Source organism: Aedes aegypti, chromosome 3 (genome assembly GCF_002204515.2).
Source record: "Aedes aegypti strain LVP_AGWG chromosome 3, AaegL5.0 Primary Assembly, whole genome shotgun sequence".
Classification (NCBI taxonomy): domain Eukaryota; kingdom Metazoa; phylum Arthropoda; class Insecta; order Diptera; family Culicidae; genus Aedes; species Aedes aegypti.
Genome location: NC_035109.1, coordinates 135,209,798 through 135,227,613, shown reverse-complemented (window position 1 = coordinate 135,227,613; position 17,816 = coordinate 135,209,798). Strand labels below are relative to the sequence as shown.

General features: G+C 39.3%; 1 protein-coding gene across 2 annotated transcripts; it reads right to left on the bottom strand.

Annotated features, from left to right (window-relative positions):
- Positions 1 to 980: 980 nt before the first annotated feature.
- LOC5571464 (protein app1) lies at positions 981 to 5,553 on the bottom strand. Of its 2 annotated transcripts, none has more exons than XR_002502360.1 (2): positions 2,028 to 2,800; positions 981 to 1,259 (listed from the first exon to the last, which is right to left on the bottom strand). XR_002502360.1 is itself a non-coding variant. In XM_001659666.2 (2 exons), the coding sequence occupies exons 1-2, from the start codon at positions 5,146 to 5,148 to the stop codon at positions 1,117 to 1,119; spliced, it is 1,068 nt and encodes a 355-aa protein (XP_001659716.2). In that variant the 5' UTR covers positions 5,149 to 5,553; the 3' UTR covers positions 997 to 1,116. The 2 variants fall into 2 exon arrangements, 1 of the variants encoding a protein (XP_001659716.2); XM_001659666.2 differs by lacking the exon at positions 2,028 to 2,800 and adding an exon at positions 4,224 to 5,553 and having other exon boundaries at positions 997 to 1,259.
- Between the last annotated feature and the right edge of the window lie 12,263 nt (positions 5,554 to 17,816).

Below are 17,816 nucleotides of genomic sequence, written 5' to 3'. Positions count from 1 at the left end.
GAAAGGAAATCCCAAAATTTGCCGAATCCCAGGATTTTTGTCCCGGGATAGAGACCCTGTTATTTCTCTTCGTCACTTTTTCTTTTTTATAGCATTCCAAGTTCATTTTGCAATACAGAATCCATTCGAATATTTCAACTAGTCTTCTAAACGATTGGTGGAAAACAAAAATATGCGAAAACGTTTTCCACATGGTTTGCAGAGATAACCACTGCAAAACGTGTGGAACACGTTTATATCGTTTGATTTTACTTACCCCAGCTCGCGCTGCAACACGCCAGGAATAAGTTGTTTACAATCTTTCGTTCAACTTTTTCAATTTATCGATCGCTTCAAGTTTCAGCCGCTATCAGCATTCACACCACCATATCGCATTCGTTGAGTTTAGGAAAGCATACCATGCTTCCGAAGTCCATCCCACCCTACCGGCTCCCATTGATTAGCATTTCGATGATCGTGCTTCGATTACTAATCGCAAATTGTACATTCAAAGCTGCCGGTAGGCGTAGGCATAAGCTACTGGATTTGGCGTTCCGGTATTCGTTGTCACGTCCCATCCAATTGGCTAAATCGTATGCATTATTACGTTATCAATTCACTTTCTTCGGTACCATATTTGTCCAAAGCAGTTATTGAGCCACTCAAATTATGAAATAATGCGGGGCGATTTGCCGAGTGAACAAATTTTACGTGGCATAAGCGATGGTTAGACGAACTTTGAATGCACGGACTAAGGGGTGAGTATGATTTGCGAATGGTCAATTAGTTCCGTTACGGCGAGGGTTGGGAAATATGATGGCAAACTATAAAGTTTGACATTGTGTTTAACATTGAGAAACGACAGGTTAATTGATTTTTGGGGGGAAACATATGTTTCCGGAATAGGACACATTTCGGAAATAAAATCCCAAAATGTTCGTGACTTGAATGGCGTTGAAGTCTTTGGAGTTTCTTTCGTCGTACTCATAAAAGTGGGGTCATTTGATAGAATAATAAATAATTTTAATAGTCGTATCCTACTCTAAATCGTTACATGGAAATGCAAAACTAGTAACAACATGAAAATGGCAATCGGACTGCGTCATACGGTCCTAGGTTTTTCGAAGGGTAGTGCCTTCACTTTTTCTGGTATCCATTGTGGGTGATATCAACGTCGTAGCTGGAAGGACCCGAGTATCGTCCGTGGTTCGAAGCGACATCGTACGGCTGACCATTGAACGCTCCACTACCATCCTCCTGACCTTGATGATGAAGTGATGCTGGAATTTGATTGGAATGATATTAATTAGTTGGATGCTTTCGACTGTTATGAGTTACACCGGGGATTTTCTTAGCGGCTTTCAGTCTCAACGGCAATCAAAACTAAGATATTTCTTCTACGCCCAACGTTTCGATTGTATTTTCAATCTTTCAACCCTTGAAAAAGATTGAAAATAGAATTGAAACGTTGGGCGTAGAAGAAATATCTTAGTTCTGATTGCCGTTGAGACTGAAAGCCGCTAAGAAAATCCCCGATATTAATTAGTTGATTGAAGTTTGTATTGGAGAAATTTTCGCAGAAACTAAGTATATAACGCTAGTATAAGTTGAAACTAGATGCCCTCTTTTGTTGACGCAAATTGGTGGACCCCTCTTATACCAGCTAGCTAAACAGTTTGGGAAAAAGTCCATTTTTTGACAACACATTACGAAACATATAGGAAACCTAGTGGTAGTAGTGGCTTAAAGTTGAAAAATTGTAGAAGGTCATTTTGAATCTGGCCACCATTTTGAATGTTATTAGGACAACTGTTATTTTATCATTAGCATACCGCTCTGAGGTCATTATCAGAAAGCTGAGAAAAAAATTGAGTAAGAGCAGATGTGAGAATTGGGTGAGCTTGATCTTGAGCTTGATTGGCCGCCCAGTATCGCCAGACCAGCTGCACTTACACATGGAGCCAACCGAATGACTGCTTGGGACAAACAGGCATCCTCAAAGTATAAATGCTAGTGGGCTTCTATTTTTAGACTACAATGGTGCCTACCACGTCAGAATGCAGACCAATGTGAGGAAGGGGGAGGAATTGATGATGCATTTTACTGGCTCCCACGTAGACCATATTGTGGTAACTGACGCTCACCGAATCACTTTCCGAAAATTTAAGACGAATGCGTTCGTCGCAAAATCTGCTAACACACTCAATTATTGATGCTCTACAAACCGAACACCCGTGCTACGTGATTGCCACCTATACATATAGCCCTCGTCAATCATCCACACTCTCTCTATCGCACCCGTTCATAAAATCATATTCTCTCGCTTCATCATTCGCAATGAATCCATTGAGCGCACATATCATTCTCGCATTCATCAACAAAATCAAGCTGTGTGTGTTCGAATCATTTTCGACCCGATTCTAACGAAAGCTAAAGCTCACGCTATCGCACACGTCAAATGAAAAGCTCATCGTACGTAGGATTGAGCGCTCACATCTTACAACACTGAAATATATTTTTTCTCATGCACGGAGAGAATTATTTCATTTTTAATCATCTTTAATCACGCAGGCTCTGTACACCACACATATATACCACTGCAACTACGCCAGTTCATGCGGGAGTGTCTGGATTGGGGGAAAGTCATGGCAGAGAGGTTTGCTTTTGTGGTTAGCAGACTGCCTATGAATCAGGCGTAAGGAAAGGCATGCGCATGGAAGAATGGAAGCGTTAGGTAAACGGTTTCCTGTCCGACTCTGGTTTTAGCATTTACTATGAACGAATAGTTTGAGTGTGATAGGTTTAGAATGGAAGATAGAAGCAAGTGAGAGATATACAACTACAAAGTACGAGGAAAGGAACGGGCCTGGGATTGAACCCATGACCTTCTGCTTATGAAGCAGAAGCGGTAGCCATCAGACCACCAACCCCGTCACTTAAGAGCAGATGTGAGAATTAGGTGAACAAAATGTAGTTTTCCTATGAAATGAACGGTTTTCTAAATCATGTTCTACTATTCTGACGCTTATGGCATGTGCTATCAACGCAAACATATTTTTTGTACAACAAGTATAAAGTTTTCAATCGCTGGTTCTTTAATCGAGTCGAGTGAATAATAGGAATATGACTTTGAGTGAAAGAAAATCTGATGGCCTTCTTGGATTTTGACGCCATCTTGGACTTACACAGTTGTATGAGTTTTAATATCTGAAGCTTTACTATAAAGCATTGCTAAAAGTGTATTAATTTATTGTGGAAAACGAAAGCTAGAAAAAATTGATTTGTTAGGCATAAAGTATAAAATTAGCAGCCACCTGTAATGAAAAAACTGAAACAAAATTAAACAGCCGAGAAACAGGCTTTGTTTCAATGTTGACGTAATGCCAATGCAAAAAAAAAACGATGAGAATAGAAAAAACCTGATTGTTTTTCAACGATTGCCTCAAAATTCAACATGTTAAGTTCTAACAAGGTGAAAAACTCATTCTACTACATGAATTCCAAATGGCGTCAAAATCAAAAATGGCCGGCAGAATTTGCACTCAAAATCATACTACTATTCTTCACTCGACTCGAAGCTCGAAACAGCTATTGAAAACTTAATACTTTGCCGTACGAAAACAATGGGTGGTATGAATAAAAATCGTTGAACTTTACTACATGTAGCATCTACTCAAAAACAAAATCCACAAAGTTTACTACACTTTTAGTATGAATAAAAAACCTTTCGAACATGTAGTACGTACTACTTTCGAACATGAGCAGTGACCGATGCTGCACGTTAAGAAAATTTCATTCAGAGTGCAGCATAAAATCAATAAAGTCATGTAAAAATATGAAATTTATATTAAATTCTTCCTCTGTCTAAACGATACCAGTAACTTTCCTATGAGTTACAAGGAAAACTATAAATCACATGAAGATATACCTGAAATTTACAAGAAAATGGGCTTTTTCACAAACTGTTTAGGGGCCATGCATAAACCACGTGATCATATATAGGGGGAGGTTGTGGTGGGGTGTCTGGCCAATGACCACGGTCCACACAAATTTTAAAATATTTGTAAGGACATATTACCACGAGGGGGGGGGGATTCCAAAAAAAAAAATAAAAAAATAACCAAGATGGAGGGCCTCTAGTTTTACATATTCTACCAAACAGCGACAAAAAATTGGAATTCCAGCGATATGTCCTGATTGTGGCCCGGTTTCAACGAAAATTACTCATTAATAATGCTACTTACACTGCTCTAGATCTAACAGAGTCTGCTGTTGATGCTGCTGGCTATCTTGGACGTGTGTGGCCGGTGTGCTGCTGATGTAGATTTGACCTTGAGCGTTAGCTGGAAGAGTGAACGGAGGTAATAGATTGAGCGATGGTTTGAAAACCGTTGTGGTGGTGGGTGTGGCAGTAGGATGGTTCACCAAAACCGGGCGCCATGGTTGCTGAGCAGTTTGGGTAACAGTGGCCGTTGATACTGTCGGGGTTGTGGCAGTAGGGCCAACCGGGATTCCCACGAAGGTCGGAGAAACGTTCGACACAGCGATCGATGGATTGTAAACTCCAGTTGGGATGAGATTGCTGGGAACATAGTTCGACACGGTGGTGAATACGGGTTTCTGTGGGACGAATACGGGAAACTTGGGTTTCTCTGGAGCCGGAACTGCCACCGGAATAAACGGTTTCTGAGGATAGGTGGCGAAGAAAGAGGTTTGTTGAGGAGTTCCCAAAGGAATGTAGACAGGAGCTTGAGCAGCAGGGAGTTGTGGGATCGCTGGGAATGCTGGGGTCAAAGGAGCCACTGGTGCAACCGGCGATAGGTTCGTTACCGGTCGGACAACACCGGTAGTAGGTACTCCAAAAGCTGGAAAATAGTTTGGCGCGTAGACTGCTGGAACTTTTGGAAAATTCCGATGGTAGGACGCAACAGACGCACTTCCAGGGAACAGTGCATATCCTGGTGGTAGCACACCTCCTAGTCCTTTGTAAAATCCTGGAAACTTCGCGTAGGGACTTGGATGGTAAGGACGATGAAGTCCTACGCCTAATGGAACTGTGTATCCTGTCAAGCCATGATATAGACCCCGTTTGTTCTTTTTCGCCGCATCTATGGCCACAAGGATACAACTAAGCACTAAGCACAACTTCAGGCATTTGGTGATTTTCATCGTCCTTTCACTATACTCTTCTTCTGTCTATGCCAAGTCAAATTTATCACTTCACCGCCACGAGCCACGAATATTTGTCCGACCGGATACCAATGCAACAATGAACTATCAAATCAAACACCAAGTTATATTTATAACACGCTCGTTGATAACTGCTTCTACTTTCCGAACACCTTCTTCAAATCAATTTCGATTGATTAAACATAGTGGGTATTAATAAAGACACACATGTAGCCCATTCCCTACTCAAGTACTACAATGTTCGCCACTATGTGCTCCCCTAAAATCATTCCGTCCATTCGGCTGGTAGTAGGTTCCACTGGTTGATCGATCCCTCCAGCCCAATGGGCAGCAAGTCCCAAACGAAATGAAAAGTGTTGAACCGCGTGTGATTATTATTTAGTATTCCAGCCCAGTCCACGCGATAAGTGCTTTCAGTTTTCACTACCCCTATAGTTCGTGTCTCGGAAGCATAATTTTTCCTTCCCCGGGCACGCAATCCAAAACACAATGCGTTCCATCGTGTAACTGGTGGCCTGGTGACAAACATATACCCGTCATGTTAGATTCACGAACGAAGGGTCTTCGAAGCAGAGGTCTGAGGTCTCCCCCCGAAATATACCGACAATATTAATCGATCACTCAATGAGGTAATGGCAAAATGACAAGGTTCAGTACACATTTGCAAATTCTCCACCCACTCAGATGCCCTATAAAGAGCGGTCGCGTAATACCACTGACCAAGTTATGTAGATTGGTTCGGCTACCGCTGTTTGTGAGTAAATTGTGAAGACGCCCTGGGGTGAACGCATTTCCAGACCAAAATTATCTGGTAACACATGAATGGAGACGGTTATTTTGCATTGGTTATTCGGCTTAAGTAGGATAATTTTCATATTCCGATACAATCAACGTTTGCGATCATTTATCGGTTTCGGCATGTGTTTTAACTGATTTATGTTCTTCATCGAAAAGCAGTAAAATGGAACGCTCTGATGTAACGCCGCTGGAAAGCGGAATGAATCATGTTGATAAAACTGTAAACCAAACTATAATTGGTCTAATCCAAAGTAATCTTTTTCTACAATTCAACAATGCTAAAACAGTTTGAAACCATTGCTACTATTTCACAAAGTTCATCTACGAATGCAGCATGAAAAATAACTGAAACCAATGTCACATGATATAGCGCCATATGATATAGCGTAATCTATTGCTGTGTATTGTAATGCGCGAATCACTAGCAGAATCGTGTTTCAAACGGATGCAACGAATGGCTGTGACAAATCTATTAAATTTTCAACTAACAAGCCTTTTTAGTTCAGACAGAAAAAATGCGCAGTTATCTGAAAATAAAAGTAATCACTATCTTAATGCGTGGTAGATTTCATCCCAGAAGTGGTCAAATATATCGATTGATTTACTGCAGGGTAATATACACTGTAGCTCTCATCTAGCAGATGTGCCAATCCATGCTCCAACTAGATTATTAACCCGTATAGGCCTGAGTGAAAGCAAAAATACTAAGACCCTCACCGCTCAGCGAATACTAAAAGGATTCAAATAATATTTTGTCAGTATACTGGCTCACATATCTAGTTTCTAAAAGTGTTCAAGCGATTTGGGACATATTCGAGGTTTTGTTCGACATTTCTATGAAGGCCCGCCACTATGCGCGCCCTCCACCCTTGTTCGTACCACCTACTTCCAACACAGCTTTTCGTACCTGTTGGGTAGTTTTAGTTTCGAAACGTTTAAACACTTATTGACAATAGATTCTGTTTGATCAGCTTCAATGCTAGAAATTTATTTCAATTATTGTTTAAAATAAGTTAACTTAATTTACAATAGCACTTACATGATAGTATTCTTTAACATTCCGAAGAACAAGTCTCCTATAATCAACTTATCTGTTACTTGCTTTCTCTCAATTTACACTGCTCATACATTATTCCAATCGAATTTTCATATAGCTTCCTCTGTGTTGCCAGTCTCAACAAAACCAAGAAAAATTTGCACAACAGTACCGATACACCTAAATATCACCACAACAGACAGACTCACTAATCGACCACGTTCTGATTGTTGGACGGCACATCTCCGACATTATCGACGTCAGGACTTAGGGGCTGTCCATTAATTATGTAAGGGTTTATGGGGGGAGGGGGGGTTTTGGGATTTCTTACGCGCCATACAATTTATTTTTAATTTTCATACAAAAAATCTTACCATGGGGGGAGAGGGGGTTGAAAAACCCTGAAAATTGTCTTACGTAATTAATGGATCGCCCCTTATCTTGGCGCTAACATCGACGCTGAGGTCTGACCACTATCTTGTGATGGTTTAACTGCGCCCAAAACTCTCCGTCGTTAACAACGTACGGTATTGACGATCGCCCCGGTATGACCTAGAGCGGCTAAAGCAACCGGTTCTCGCAAATAAAGCAACCGCACCTCGTCCCTGGATTACCGGAAGAGGGTGAACTGGATGAAGCCCATCTTGAGGACTGCTGGAGTGCAGTGAAAGCAGCCATCAACGATTCAACTGAGAACCACGTCGGGTACGTGGGACGGAGTCGACAGAACGATTGGTTCTACGAGAAATGTAGGCAGATTTTGGAGGAGGATAATGCAGCGCGGGTGGTCATGCTGCAGTAAGGGACCCGGCAGAACGTGGAACGTTATAGATGGAAACGGCGACAGCAGACCCGCGTCTTTCGGGAGAAAAACGAGGCCTGTAAGAAACAGAGTAGGAAGAGATGGAACAGCTGTGCTGGTCTCAAAAAACACGGAAGTTCTATCAGAATATCAACGCATCTCACAACGGCTTTGTGCCGCGAGCCGAGATGTGCAGGGATAAGGATTGAAGGATCTTGAAGGACGAACGTGAGGTGATTGAGAGCACAGACAATGAAGGTCGAGACACCTGAGGAAATGCCTTCGTCAATACTGCGGACGATGGAAACCAACCAGCCCCCACTTTGAGGGAGGTTAATGATGACATGCACCAGCTCAAGAACAATACAGTCGAACTCATAAATATGGGCCCGGAGAGGCCATTTGTCTGCACCGGCTGATAGGCTGGAAAACAGAACAGGTACCGGAGGAGTGGAAGGTAGAGATAAAATGCCCCATCTTCAAGAAAAGCAACAAGTTAGATTGTGAGAGCTTTCGAGCGACCACCATTCCAAAAGCGGCCTACAAAGTGTTATTATACTGGTGCACTCATTATTATAACAAACGATAGCGGCGCCAGCTGCGTTCGAATACAAGTCAATTTGGGGATGGGAGGGAAATGTTGACGTGTTACTTGCTTTATGGAAGCCGAGAAGTCATCTGCACTTCCACAAGTAGACACTGGGAGTTTGGATATGGAAAAGGTTTCGGAAAAGGGTTTGTTTTAATAAACAATAATTATATAGGCTGCAGAGCTACTTGGGCACTTCCATGATTCATTTTGGCATGGCAGTGGGGGGGGGGTTGTTCTCGGCCAAATCGCCTCAAACTTTGCAATAAAATGCTTATTTTTGCTTTTGCTCAATACGACGCATATTGTGGCCAAATATGAGTTCAGTAGCTTTCAAAAAACCCCACTGCAAAAGTGAATCAAAAGTGCCAAGAATAGGATCCGGCTCCTTAATTTGGAATGAATGCGCCTAACCGAATTCGCGATATTACTCGATAAAAGTATTGAACGCCGAACAAGTGTTCGTCGCTCGCCCCACAGGAGCAAGCGACAAGATCAAAGGATCAAACACTACTAACGCGATCCGCGATACTATTCCACCGTGGTACGCGAACGACGCGCGACATATTTGAACCTGCCCTCGTCGCCCGCCTCTGCAGGAGCAAGCAACCAGGTCGAAGGATCAAACACTACTCTCATTTTCCATCGTCTGTCAACTGTAGTAAAAGAGTTCGTGCGAAGATATCAAGCCGGCTTCGTTGACGGCCGATCGACAACGGACCAGATCTTTACTGTACGACAAATCTTCCAAGAATGTCGTGAATACCACCCTTTCATCGCATTAATTCGCATTGAACGCATCACCCTTTCATCGACTTCAAAGTGACATACGATAGAATCAACCGCGTAGAGCAATGGAATATCTTTGACGAGAACTGCTTTCCCGGGAAGCTCGCAAGACTGATAAGAGCAACGATGGAAAATGTGCAAAATTTTGTGAAGGTTCTAGGCGAACACTCCAGTTCGTTTGGATCCCGTCGGGGACTACGACAAGGTGATGGACTTTCGTGCCTGTTGTTCACTATTGCGCTAGAAGGTGTTATGCGGAGAGCCGGGCTTAACAGCCTGGGTACGTTTTTTACGCGATCCAGTCAATTTATTTGCTTCGCGGATGATATGGACATTGTCGGCCGAATATTTGAAAAGGTGGCAGACCTGTACACCCGGATGAAACGCGAGGCAGCAAATGCGCGGTGGTGAATGCGACCAAGACAAAGTACATGCTAGCTGGTGGGGCCGAGCGCGACAGGGCTCGCCTAGGTAGCAGTGTTACGATAGACGAGGATACGTTCGAGGTGGTCGACGAGTTCGTCACCTTGGATCCTTGCTGACGGCTGACAATAACGTAAGCCGTGAAAAACGGAGGCGCATCATCAGTGGGTGATGGTGATGGCCTCCAGAAGAAGCTGTGGTCAAAAAAGATTCACGCTCGCACCAAATGTACCATATACAAAACACTCATAAGGCCGGTAGTCCTCTACGGGCATGAAACGTGAACGATGCTCGAGGAGGACCTGCAAGCACTTGGAGTCTTCGAATGTCGGGTACTTAGGACGATCTTTGGCGGTGTGCAGGAAAACGGTGTATGGCGGCGAAGAATGAACTACGTGCTCGCCAAACTCTACGGTGAATTCAGTATCCACAAGTTGGCCAAAACTGGAAGGATATGATGGGTAGAGCATGTTGCAAGAATGCCGGACAACAACCTTGCACAGATGGTGTTCGCTTCGGATCCGGTTGGTACACGTGGAAGGCGTGGAGCGCAGCGAGCTAGGTGGTCGGATCAAGTGCACAGCGATTTGGCGAGCGTGGGACAAAACATACTCGGATTCACGGAGCCCAAATTAAGTAATTAGAGTGTTTTTTTCAAACTAACAATAATCGCATTGTCAAGTGATCGGTTTTAACCCGAAATAGATTCCTCCGATTTTTTAATTTCAGAGATCATTTTATGCACATCACATTGGTTAGAAAAAATTGGTAAGGGAATTCGGGGCATAATGCTTGTTTTAAGACCATACAATGACATTTTTTCAAATTACTCCCGGCTAGTTTTCAAGTTTGATATCAGTACGACGTGCTACATTCATCCATGGTAATAAAAATAATATCATATGTCAGAAAAGTGAGACAGAAAATTAGGTCCAAAACAAGGCTAGTAAAAAGGTATCGGGTATTTCAAAATATTTAATGTCTGTCAGTCGATTCGATGTGTAAAAGGGCTCTCCCTCTATCATAAGAGCTAGAAAGAACCTTTCTGGGTTCGTTATTTTGCTCAAAAATTAGATTCTCCCACCGGCTTGCTTATATGCCAATTTGAAGCAGAGAAAGACTTAAAATAAAATTTCAAAGGACAATTGAAGCAATACATTAACTTTTTATACAGATTTCATGCAGTGTATGAACTTTTGATAAAGTATGCATGTTCTCAGAGATTGGCGGGGTATCCATCTCGCCCCGGGTGTTCATTATGCCCCTAATCCCCCTACATGAGCCAATGAGGCTCTCCGTCGTACCTGTTTCCTGAATTCAGTTGTTGTGCATTGACAACATCATAGAAAACAAGTAAGATAAACCGTAAAAAATGATCAATTTCACCCAAATTACGGTATCTCTTTATGTTATGTTTGTTATGTCAACTAAATAAATGAGTGAATTACAACACAATGTACGAATTATTCGTGGAAACAATACGAATTTTTAGAGCTATAATAGGTTCGAAATAGGTTCGTGCATTTAACAAAAGATACGGTAGTCTGGCAGTAAATACAGAATTTTCGACGAAGTCAGTCGACGAAACCATTTCATTGCAGAAAACAATGAATGATTTTTTTTTTTAACATTACATTCATTATTTCTTATATCTAGGTGTTCTGTGTTATTAGACTACACTATCATCCTAATTTGGTAAAACAAATCTAAGATTTTATTAACATTTTGTTAATAACATATTACATTTCATTTGCCGTAGCAGTTCAGATTTATTACAGGTGAGTTGATTTCACCTGCTTATTAGAAAAAAAATAATATACTTAACCTAACTTAACCTAAACATATAACGCATTAATCGTGGCAATAGAAGATTGTAACGATTTTTGCCTGAAATTATTTATTATTTTATTTGACATTTGTTCCAATGTTTCAACATTGGATATTCTATGTAACTCATTGATACTATACCAGGGAGGAAGAGAATCATTTTCAAAATTTTATTTTGAATTCTCTGCAGAGCTTTCTTCCTGGTATTACAACAGCTAGTCCATATTGGTACAGCATACAAGATGGCTGGCCTGAAAATTTGTTTGAATATCAAAAGCTTGTTCTTAAGACAAAGTTTTGATTTTCTATTAATAAGGGGATAGAGACATTTTACATATTTGTTACATTTGGCTTGAATGCCCTCAATGTGATTTTTGAAAGTTAAATTCTTATCTAGCATGAGCCCTAGATACTTAACTTCATCTGACCAATTTATTGGAACCCCTCTCATCGTGACAACATGTCTACTTGAAGGTTTCAAATAAAGAGCTTTTGGTTTATGTGGGAATATTATTAGTTGAGTTTTGGAAGCATTTTTGCAAGTATGAAGAAAAAATATCCAAACTTTTTTGCAATCGACTACAGATGACACGCAGGCTTCGTCCTTTGGCGGAGAGGCCTGTGTCATCCGCAAACAAGGATTTTTGACATCCCTGAGTAACTCAGGTAAGTCAGATGTGAAAATATTGTATAATATTGGTCCCAAAATGCTGCCTTGAGGAACACCAGCTCTTACAGGAAGTCTTTCAGATCTGGAGTTCTGATAATTAACCTGAAGTGTACGATTTGACCGATAACTTTGAATTATTCTAACAATGTATGTTGGAAAATTAAAGTTTTTTAATTTTACGATCAAACCTTCATGCCAAACACTGTCGAATGCTTTTTATATGTCTAGAAGAGCAAGACCAGTAGAATAGCCTTGTTTGTTTGTTAGATTTGTTGGAACGGATCAAATTTGTTACACGTAAAAGTTGATGAGTGGTCGAATGTCCATGGCGGAATCCGAACTGTTCATTGGCAAAAAATGAATTTTCGTTGATGTGGGCCATCATTCTGTTCAAAATAACCTTTTCAAAAAGTTTACTGATGGAGGAAAGCAAACTGATTAGACGATAGCTAGAAGCTTCTGCAGGATTTTTGTCTGGTTTTAAAATTGGAACAACCTTAGCATTTTTCCATTTGTCAGGAAAATATGCTAATTGAAAACATTTGTTAAATATATCAACTAAAAATGATAAGCTACTTTCTGGAAGTTTCTTGATGAGGATGTAGAAAATTCCATCATCGCCAGGAGCTTTCATGTTTTTGAATTTTCATCATCATAAATAATGTTTATCCAGTGCGAGTAGCGTTGGTAAAAAATAAAAGTAAAAAATGTGAAAACGCTCATCTAAGAATTGTGAAGCACGTGTTTCACGAATAGTTAATAAAGGTGCTGAATTGCGAGACTGTGTCAAGTACACATATTCCGTATGGTGAACGAAAATAGGGGGTATATGTATGAATGTTTTACTAAGTGGACATTGATGCAATAAGGAAAAGAGGTATGCAATTGAATTTTCTTCAAGAGTTTCCGGCAAAACGCAACAGTCTCCTTTCATGCGATTTGAAAGGAAAACTTGATTCGCCTAATGGAGTTAAAGATCTTCTGCCTAAACCCTCCAAACTGACCACGGCAGGCGGCATCCTTTGCTTCCTCACTTGAATCGTAGAGCTTGGGCTAGAGGCAGCCTAGATTTGATGTTCGCAAAGTGTGTCTTAAAGCATTGAACTGAATGTTCATTTCGATACAATATTCAATATGATCCATTTTACTCTTGTAAAAAAGCGCGATAACGATATATCACAATAAGGCTTTCTATAAGGACTGTTCATTTTATAAAGTGGACACTTTGGACATGCAATATCTTTTTAATTTATCAATGAAATCGAAATCGGTTTTCTGTACATCGTTCGACTAATATTGTACAATGCTGTGGTAATAAAAAAGTTACCAAAATAATATGATTTCACACTAATAAGGCACAACGTTTAGAACGGTCGATTTTTGGAGGTTATCAAAATCAAGGATTATTAAAAATCGGCAGGAAAATTCGACAATTTATATTTTTTATTTTTAAAAAATGGTTGTACTTAGAAAGCATCATCAATTAGAAGCTTGCTAAAAAATATCAAGTTATTTTTGGAGAAGCAATTTTGCAGATATCATAAAATCATTTTTTTTAAGAAAAATATCTTAAATTTAAATGGAACTGATTTGAGTAGAATTTTAAGGTTTAAAGTACGTCCAGACGGAAGTAATAATATAGTTTTTATAATAAAAATAACTTACGCCTTCATAGAGTTCCTGATTTAGTCCCCACGTCATATTTTAAGCACAATAGAAAAACAAATAATTTATTTTCAGAAGACCACTCAAAGCACAATGACAATCATCAAGATTGGGAACACTGGTTGAATTAAATCAAATTTATTTTGCATGTATTATTTTCAGAATGTGTTATTCTAAGACTACCTATCAAAATATTTTGAGAAAAACGCTTACAGTTTGCTCTAGATCGATAAACATGCGTATTTAATTTTAAAAGTATGGGATTTTTCAATAAAACGACCATAAAGAGTAAATTTGGTACCCAAGAATGCGGTTAAAACTCAAGATTTTGCTTTTCTTTATACATATATAGTAATCTAAACCAGTTTTGAACACGCTTATTACTTTACTTTTTTGCTGATAGTAAAAAGATGGTGTAACAGCAAATTTGACCATAAGGAATAGATCACTAAAGTGACTCAGCGTCAGGAACTGATGGAATATTATTGATGTTTTTAAAAGCTCTACCTTAAGTTGAATAGTAAAGGATACCAACATACAATTTGTTCATTAAATTTAGGATTTTTTTCATGCGAAAAATAATGCTTAAACTTGACGAACAGTTTTTCTTAGGAGTTTTTGCAAAAACTATTTAGTTCTTCAACCGAAAGCATTTTGTAAGTTTCTGTATTTTCATAACATTGTAGAATAATAGTTGAACGATACACAGAAAACCGTTTACGATTTCATCAATAAATAAAAAAGATATAGCATAAACAAGGTGTCCACTTTATAAAATGAACAGTCCTTACCTACACTAATTTTTTTTTCTTACGTCGGTCGACGTCTCGCATAAAAAACCGCCTAAAACGCGTTATTTCAAAAAACGACGTAAAGAAGTCTTCATGTTTTTCGACATTTCATGACCATACTAACATAATATAGAATAGGGTTTTGCATGGTCGATTAGCACGTTGGTTTTATAAATACCGTGATATATGCCTCGTAAAAAAATCGGTTTATTTAGGTTGTGTTAAAATTTTTTTTTATCTTATAAGCAAACGAATTATATTACATACTAGTTTAAATACACTTTCTGTAAAAAATAAAACAAAATGGAAGGAAGTAACATTTTAGAAGATGCCTCAACTACGTTGGCTTAAACACTCTCGGTAAATGATTGTAGAACCGCAGAACAAACACTGTTTCAGGGAGGAAAAAAAAAATAAAGAAAAAGATACGCCCCACATGTGCTAAATGGAAATGATTGCTAAATTAATTTGCTGTTGAACCGAACGACAACGCATGACTCACGGATGAAGGGAAAGCTCGAATTCTGCTGTGACATTGGAGCTGCGTTCAAGATCACGTACCTTGGTTCGCTAAGTTATAAACCACACAAATTGAAACAGGTTTATTTTTAAAACAATCCCTTTGTTTTGGGATACAGTCGCTAAATTGATCTTTATATAGCTATGTTTATGTTCCCCCTTTTCGCCAATCGGCTAATCCATTAAAAACTGACCTCCTGTCCAATCACACATACAAACAATCTTGCACGCCAATCTCCATAATCACATAAATAATGCGCCCCTGAATCTGAGAATCAGACCAATCGATCGATGCAGAACCCGAAGTGCATTTAAACGTTGTGATTGCATTTGTGCCCAATCTATCATGGACCAGTTAAACCACATTGGGGGGCACAACACGACACACCGGTTTTTTTACTTAGAGAGCCGGCTTTAGCATCGTGTCACGAGCGGACACTCTCTTTGGCTGTCAGCAGAGCGTTGAACTAATTTATATTTATGTTGTTGCACGCGACGAGACGACGATAACGACGACGTGACGGTTGGCGTGGCTTTGCATCAGTGACCGTTTGCAGTGTGCCATATCAAATGGTACTGCAATGGTTCTAGGCCTCAAATGTAAATAAATTGGTACTTCCATATATTTTTTGTTATTTATTTAGTTAACATCTACATAGATAACACAATTATCAATTTTATGTCTCCATACTCGGTACGGGTTCGCTTCTCCACACCCTTAATTTATGTCCAACACTCGCCAAATCGTTGAGCTATTAATCAGCCCATCTAGCTCGATGTAGGGAAATGTGGGGCAAGATGAGCACCCGGGGTAAGATGGACATCCCTAGTTTGTGTCGTTCCTACCGATTTTTTCAATAAATTATTTGGGGTTCTGATGAATATCATTAAATTGATATGATGGCCATAAATTTCAGCTAAAAAATCAACAGCACAACGTAAATATTGTCAAAAATACATAGAAGTCCAAAAATTTACCATTTCATATAAGATTTGTTCATTTAAAAGTGATATTTTTGTTGCGTTGTTAATTCATACATTTTTGGCCGTATAGTTATAGAATAATCTTCTGTAGATAATTAGGAGCAAAACTTTTATCAAATTTAAAACACATTCCAATTCTTTTGATTATATTGATAAATTTACACCCTTGGGGAAAGATGAGCACCATGTTCAAAATTAACTAAAAGTGTGAAATTATAAAACCACATTTAGCTGAGGGCTTGACTTACGGTATCTTCTTTGCACAAAACAATTTTTCTAAAATATATATAAACAAACAACAAATTTAATCATTTTTTAAGTAAAATCTTAGCAATTTATGAAAAGTTATTTATTTTCTGATAAAAGTTTCAAAAACTAAGCTTGCTACAGATAAATATTATCAGATATTAAAGATAATATCTTGGGATATTGCAAGCATTGAAAAATAAAAGTTTTCTTTAGTAAATTGCATCTTTTTATGGGGGTGCCCATCTTGCCCCGCAGTTTTTTTGACCGATGATAAAAAAAGCTATTTTTTAACGTGTTATTTCGAGAACTATTTAACACTTTTTAAAACTTTTAATGGTTGGAGGTAAAAGTAATAATGTAAAAGATAAGGATGGTTACCAATTTTACCAAAATAAGAACGTTTATGTAGGTTTAAATCGGGCTTATCCTTAGGGTGCTCATCTTGCCCCGCCTGACCCTACTCAACGTCTTCTTGTTCCAACCAGATTCTAAACGAACATATGTTTTGCAGCGTTGTTAACAACAACAACAACAGACAATTGTCTGACATGAACCCTCCCAATATAAAAACTCCTTCCTGTGAAAACCAAGGCGATGCAGAGGTGATCTCGGTCTCTAGTAGCAATAAACGTCACACTAACATTCCTTCCTCGATAGCCATAAGGACGTTGCCAGTGCCGCTATTGACATTACTAAGTTTGGAGTTCTCAAAACTGTACGTTGAGGATGGTATGCTACTCCCAAACTGCATCTGTGTGTTCCCTGTTCAATTTTTATTATTCCGGTCAATCACGAAGTAGCAACGGCTCTACCCCATTTGGCATAATGTCATTTGGCATAATGCCGTTTGGCATAATGATCATTTGGCATAACGGCCTTTTTACATAATTTGAAGTACACATTCTCACAAAATAGTTTTTCTCAACTTTGGACTCGATAAATCCAATGTATGTTATCTTCTATCTAGACAATAGAATTGAATCACTCCGACCGGTGCCTTCCAAGAATAGAAATATTAGAATTAGAACGCTAGAGGTGCTGTTTCCTCCATACAATGGCTGTGATTCAGATGAAAGAACCACAGTAGCCTTGAAATCCATTGGCGCGAGCAACTGGTACTCAAACTGTCAAATCATTTGTTTTTTTTTTATCGAATATTTTGATGTTGAAGGAAAAATGAAATAAGCAAAAAGAGCCTGAAACATTTGTGGAAGAAAAACCTACATAATGAGAGTTGTTATTCGATAAGCTCAATTGGCCGGGATCTATCTTATATAGAAGTTTTGATGTGACCCACAAGTGCAAGCAATACGTTTTTAACTTAACAGGGCTCTATAGTGCATCTTTACGTATGGAAGAACGGCAATTGATGCGTACAATCGATAAAACAACAAGATGGTATCCTTCGTTGAAGTAAAAAAACTGTTCTGGATGTGTTGAAAAAAATTCGTATCTTGCAATTGTATTACTTCAATTCGGTTCCGATGCTGCACCTTTCATTTTTC

Coding starts and splice junctions, on each gene's coding strand:
- LOC5571464 (XM_001659666.2), bottom strand. CDS start 5,148: ATGAAAATCACCAAATGCCTGAAGTTGTGCTTAGTGCTTAGTTGTATC. Junction 1,260..4,223: donor TCTGTTAGATCTAGAGCAGT/GTAAGTAGCATT, acceptor ATCAAATTCCAG/CATCACTTCATCATCAAGGT.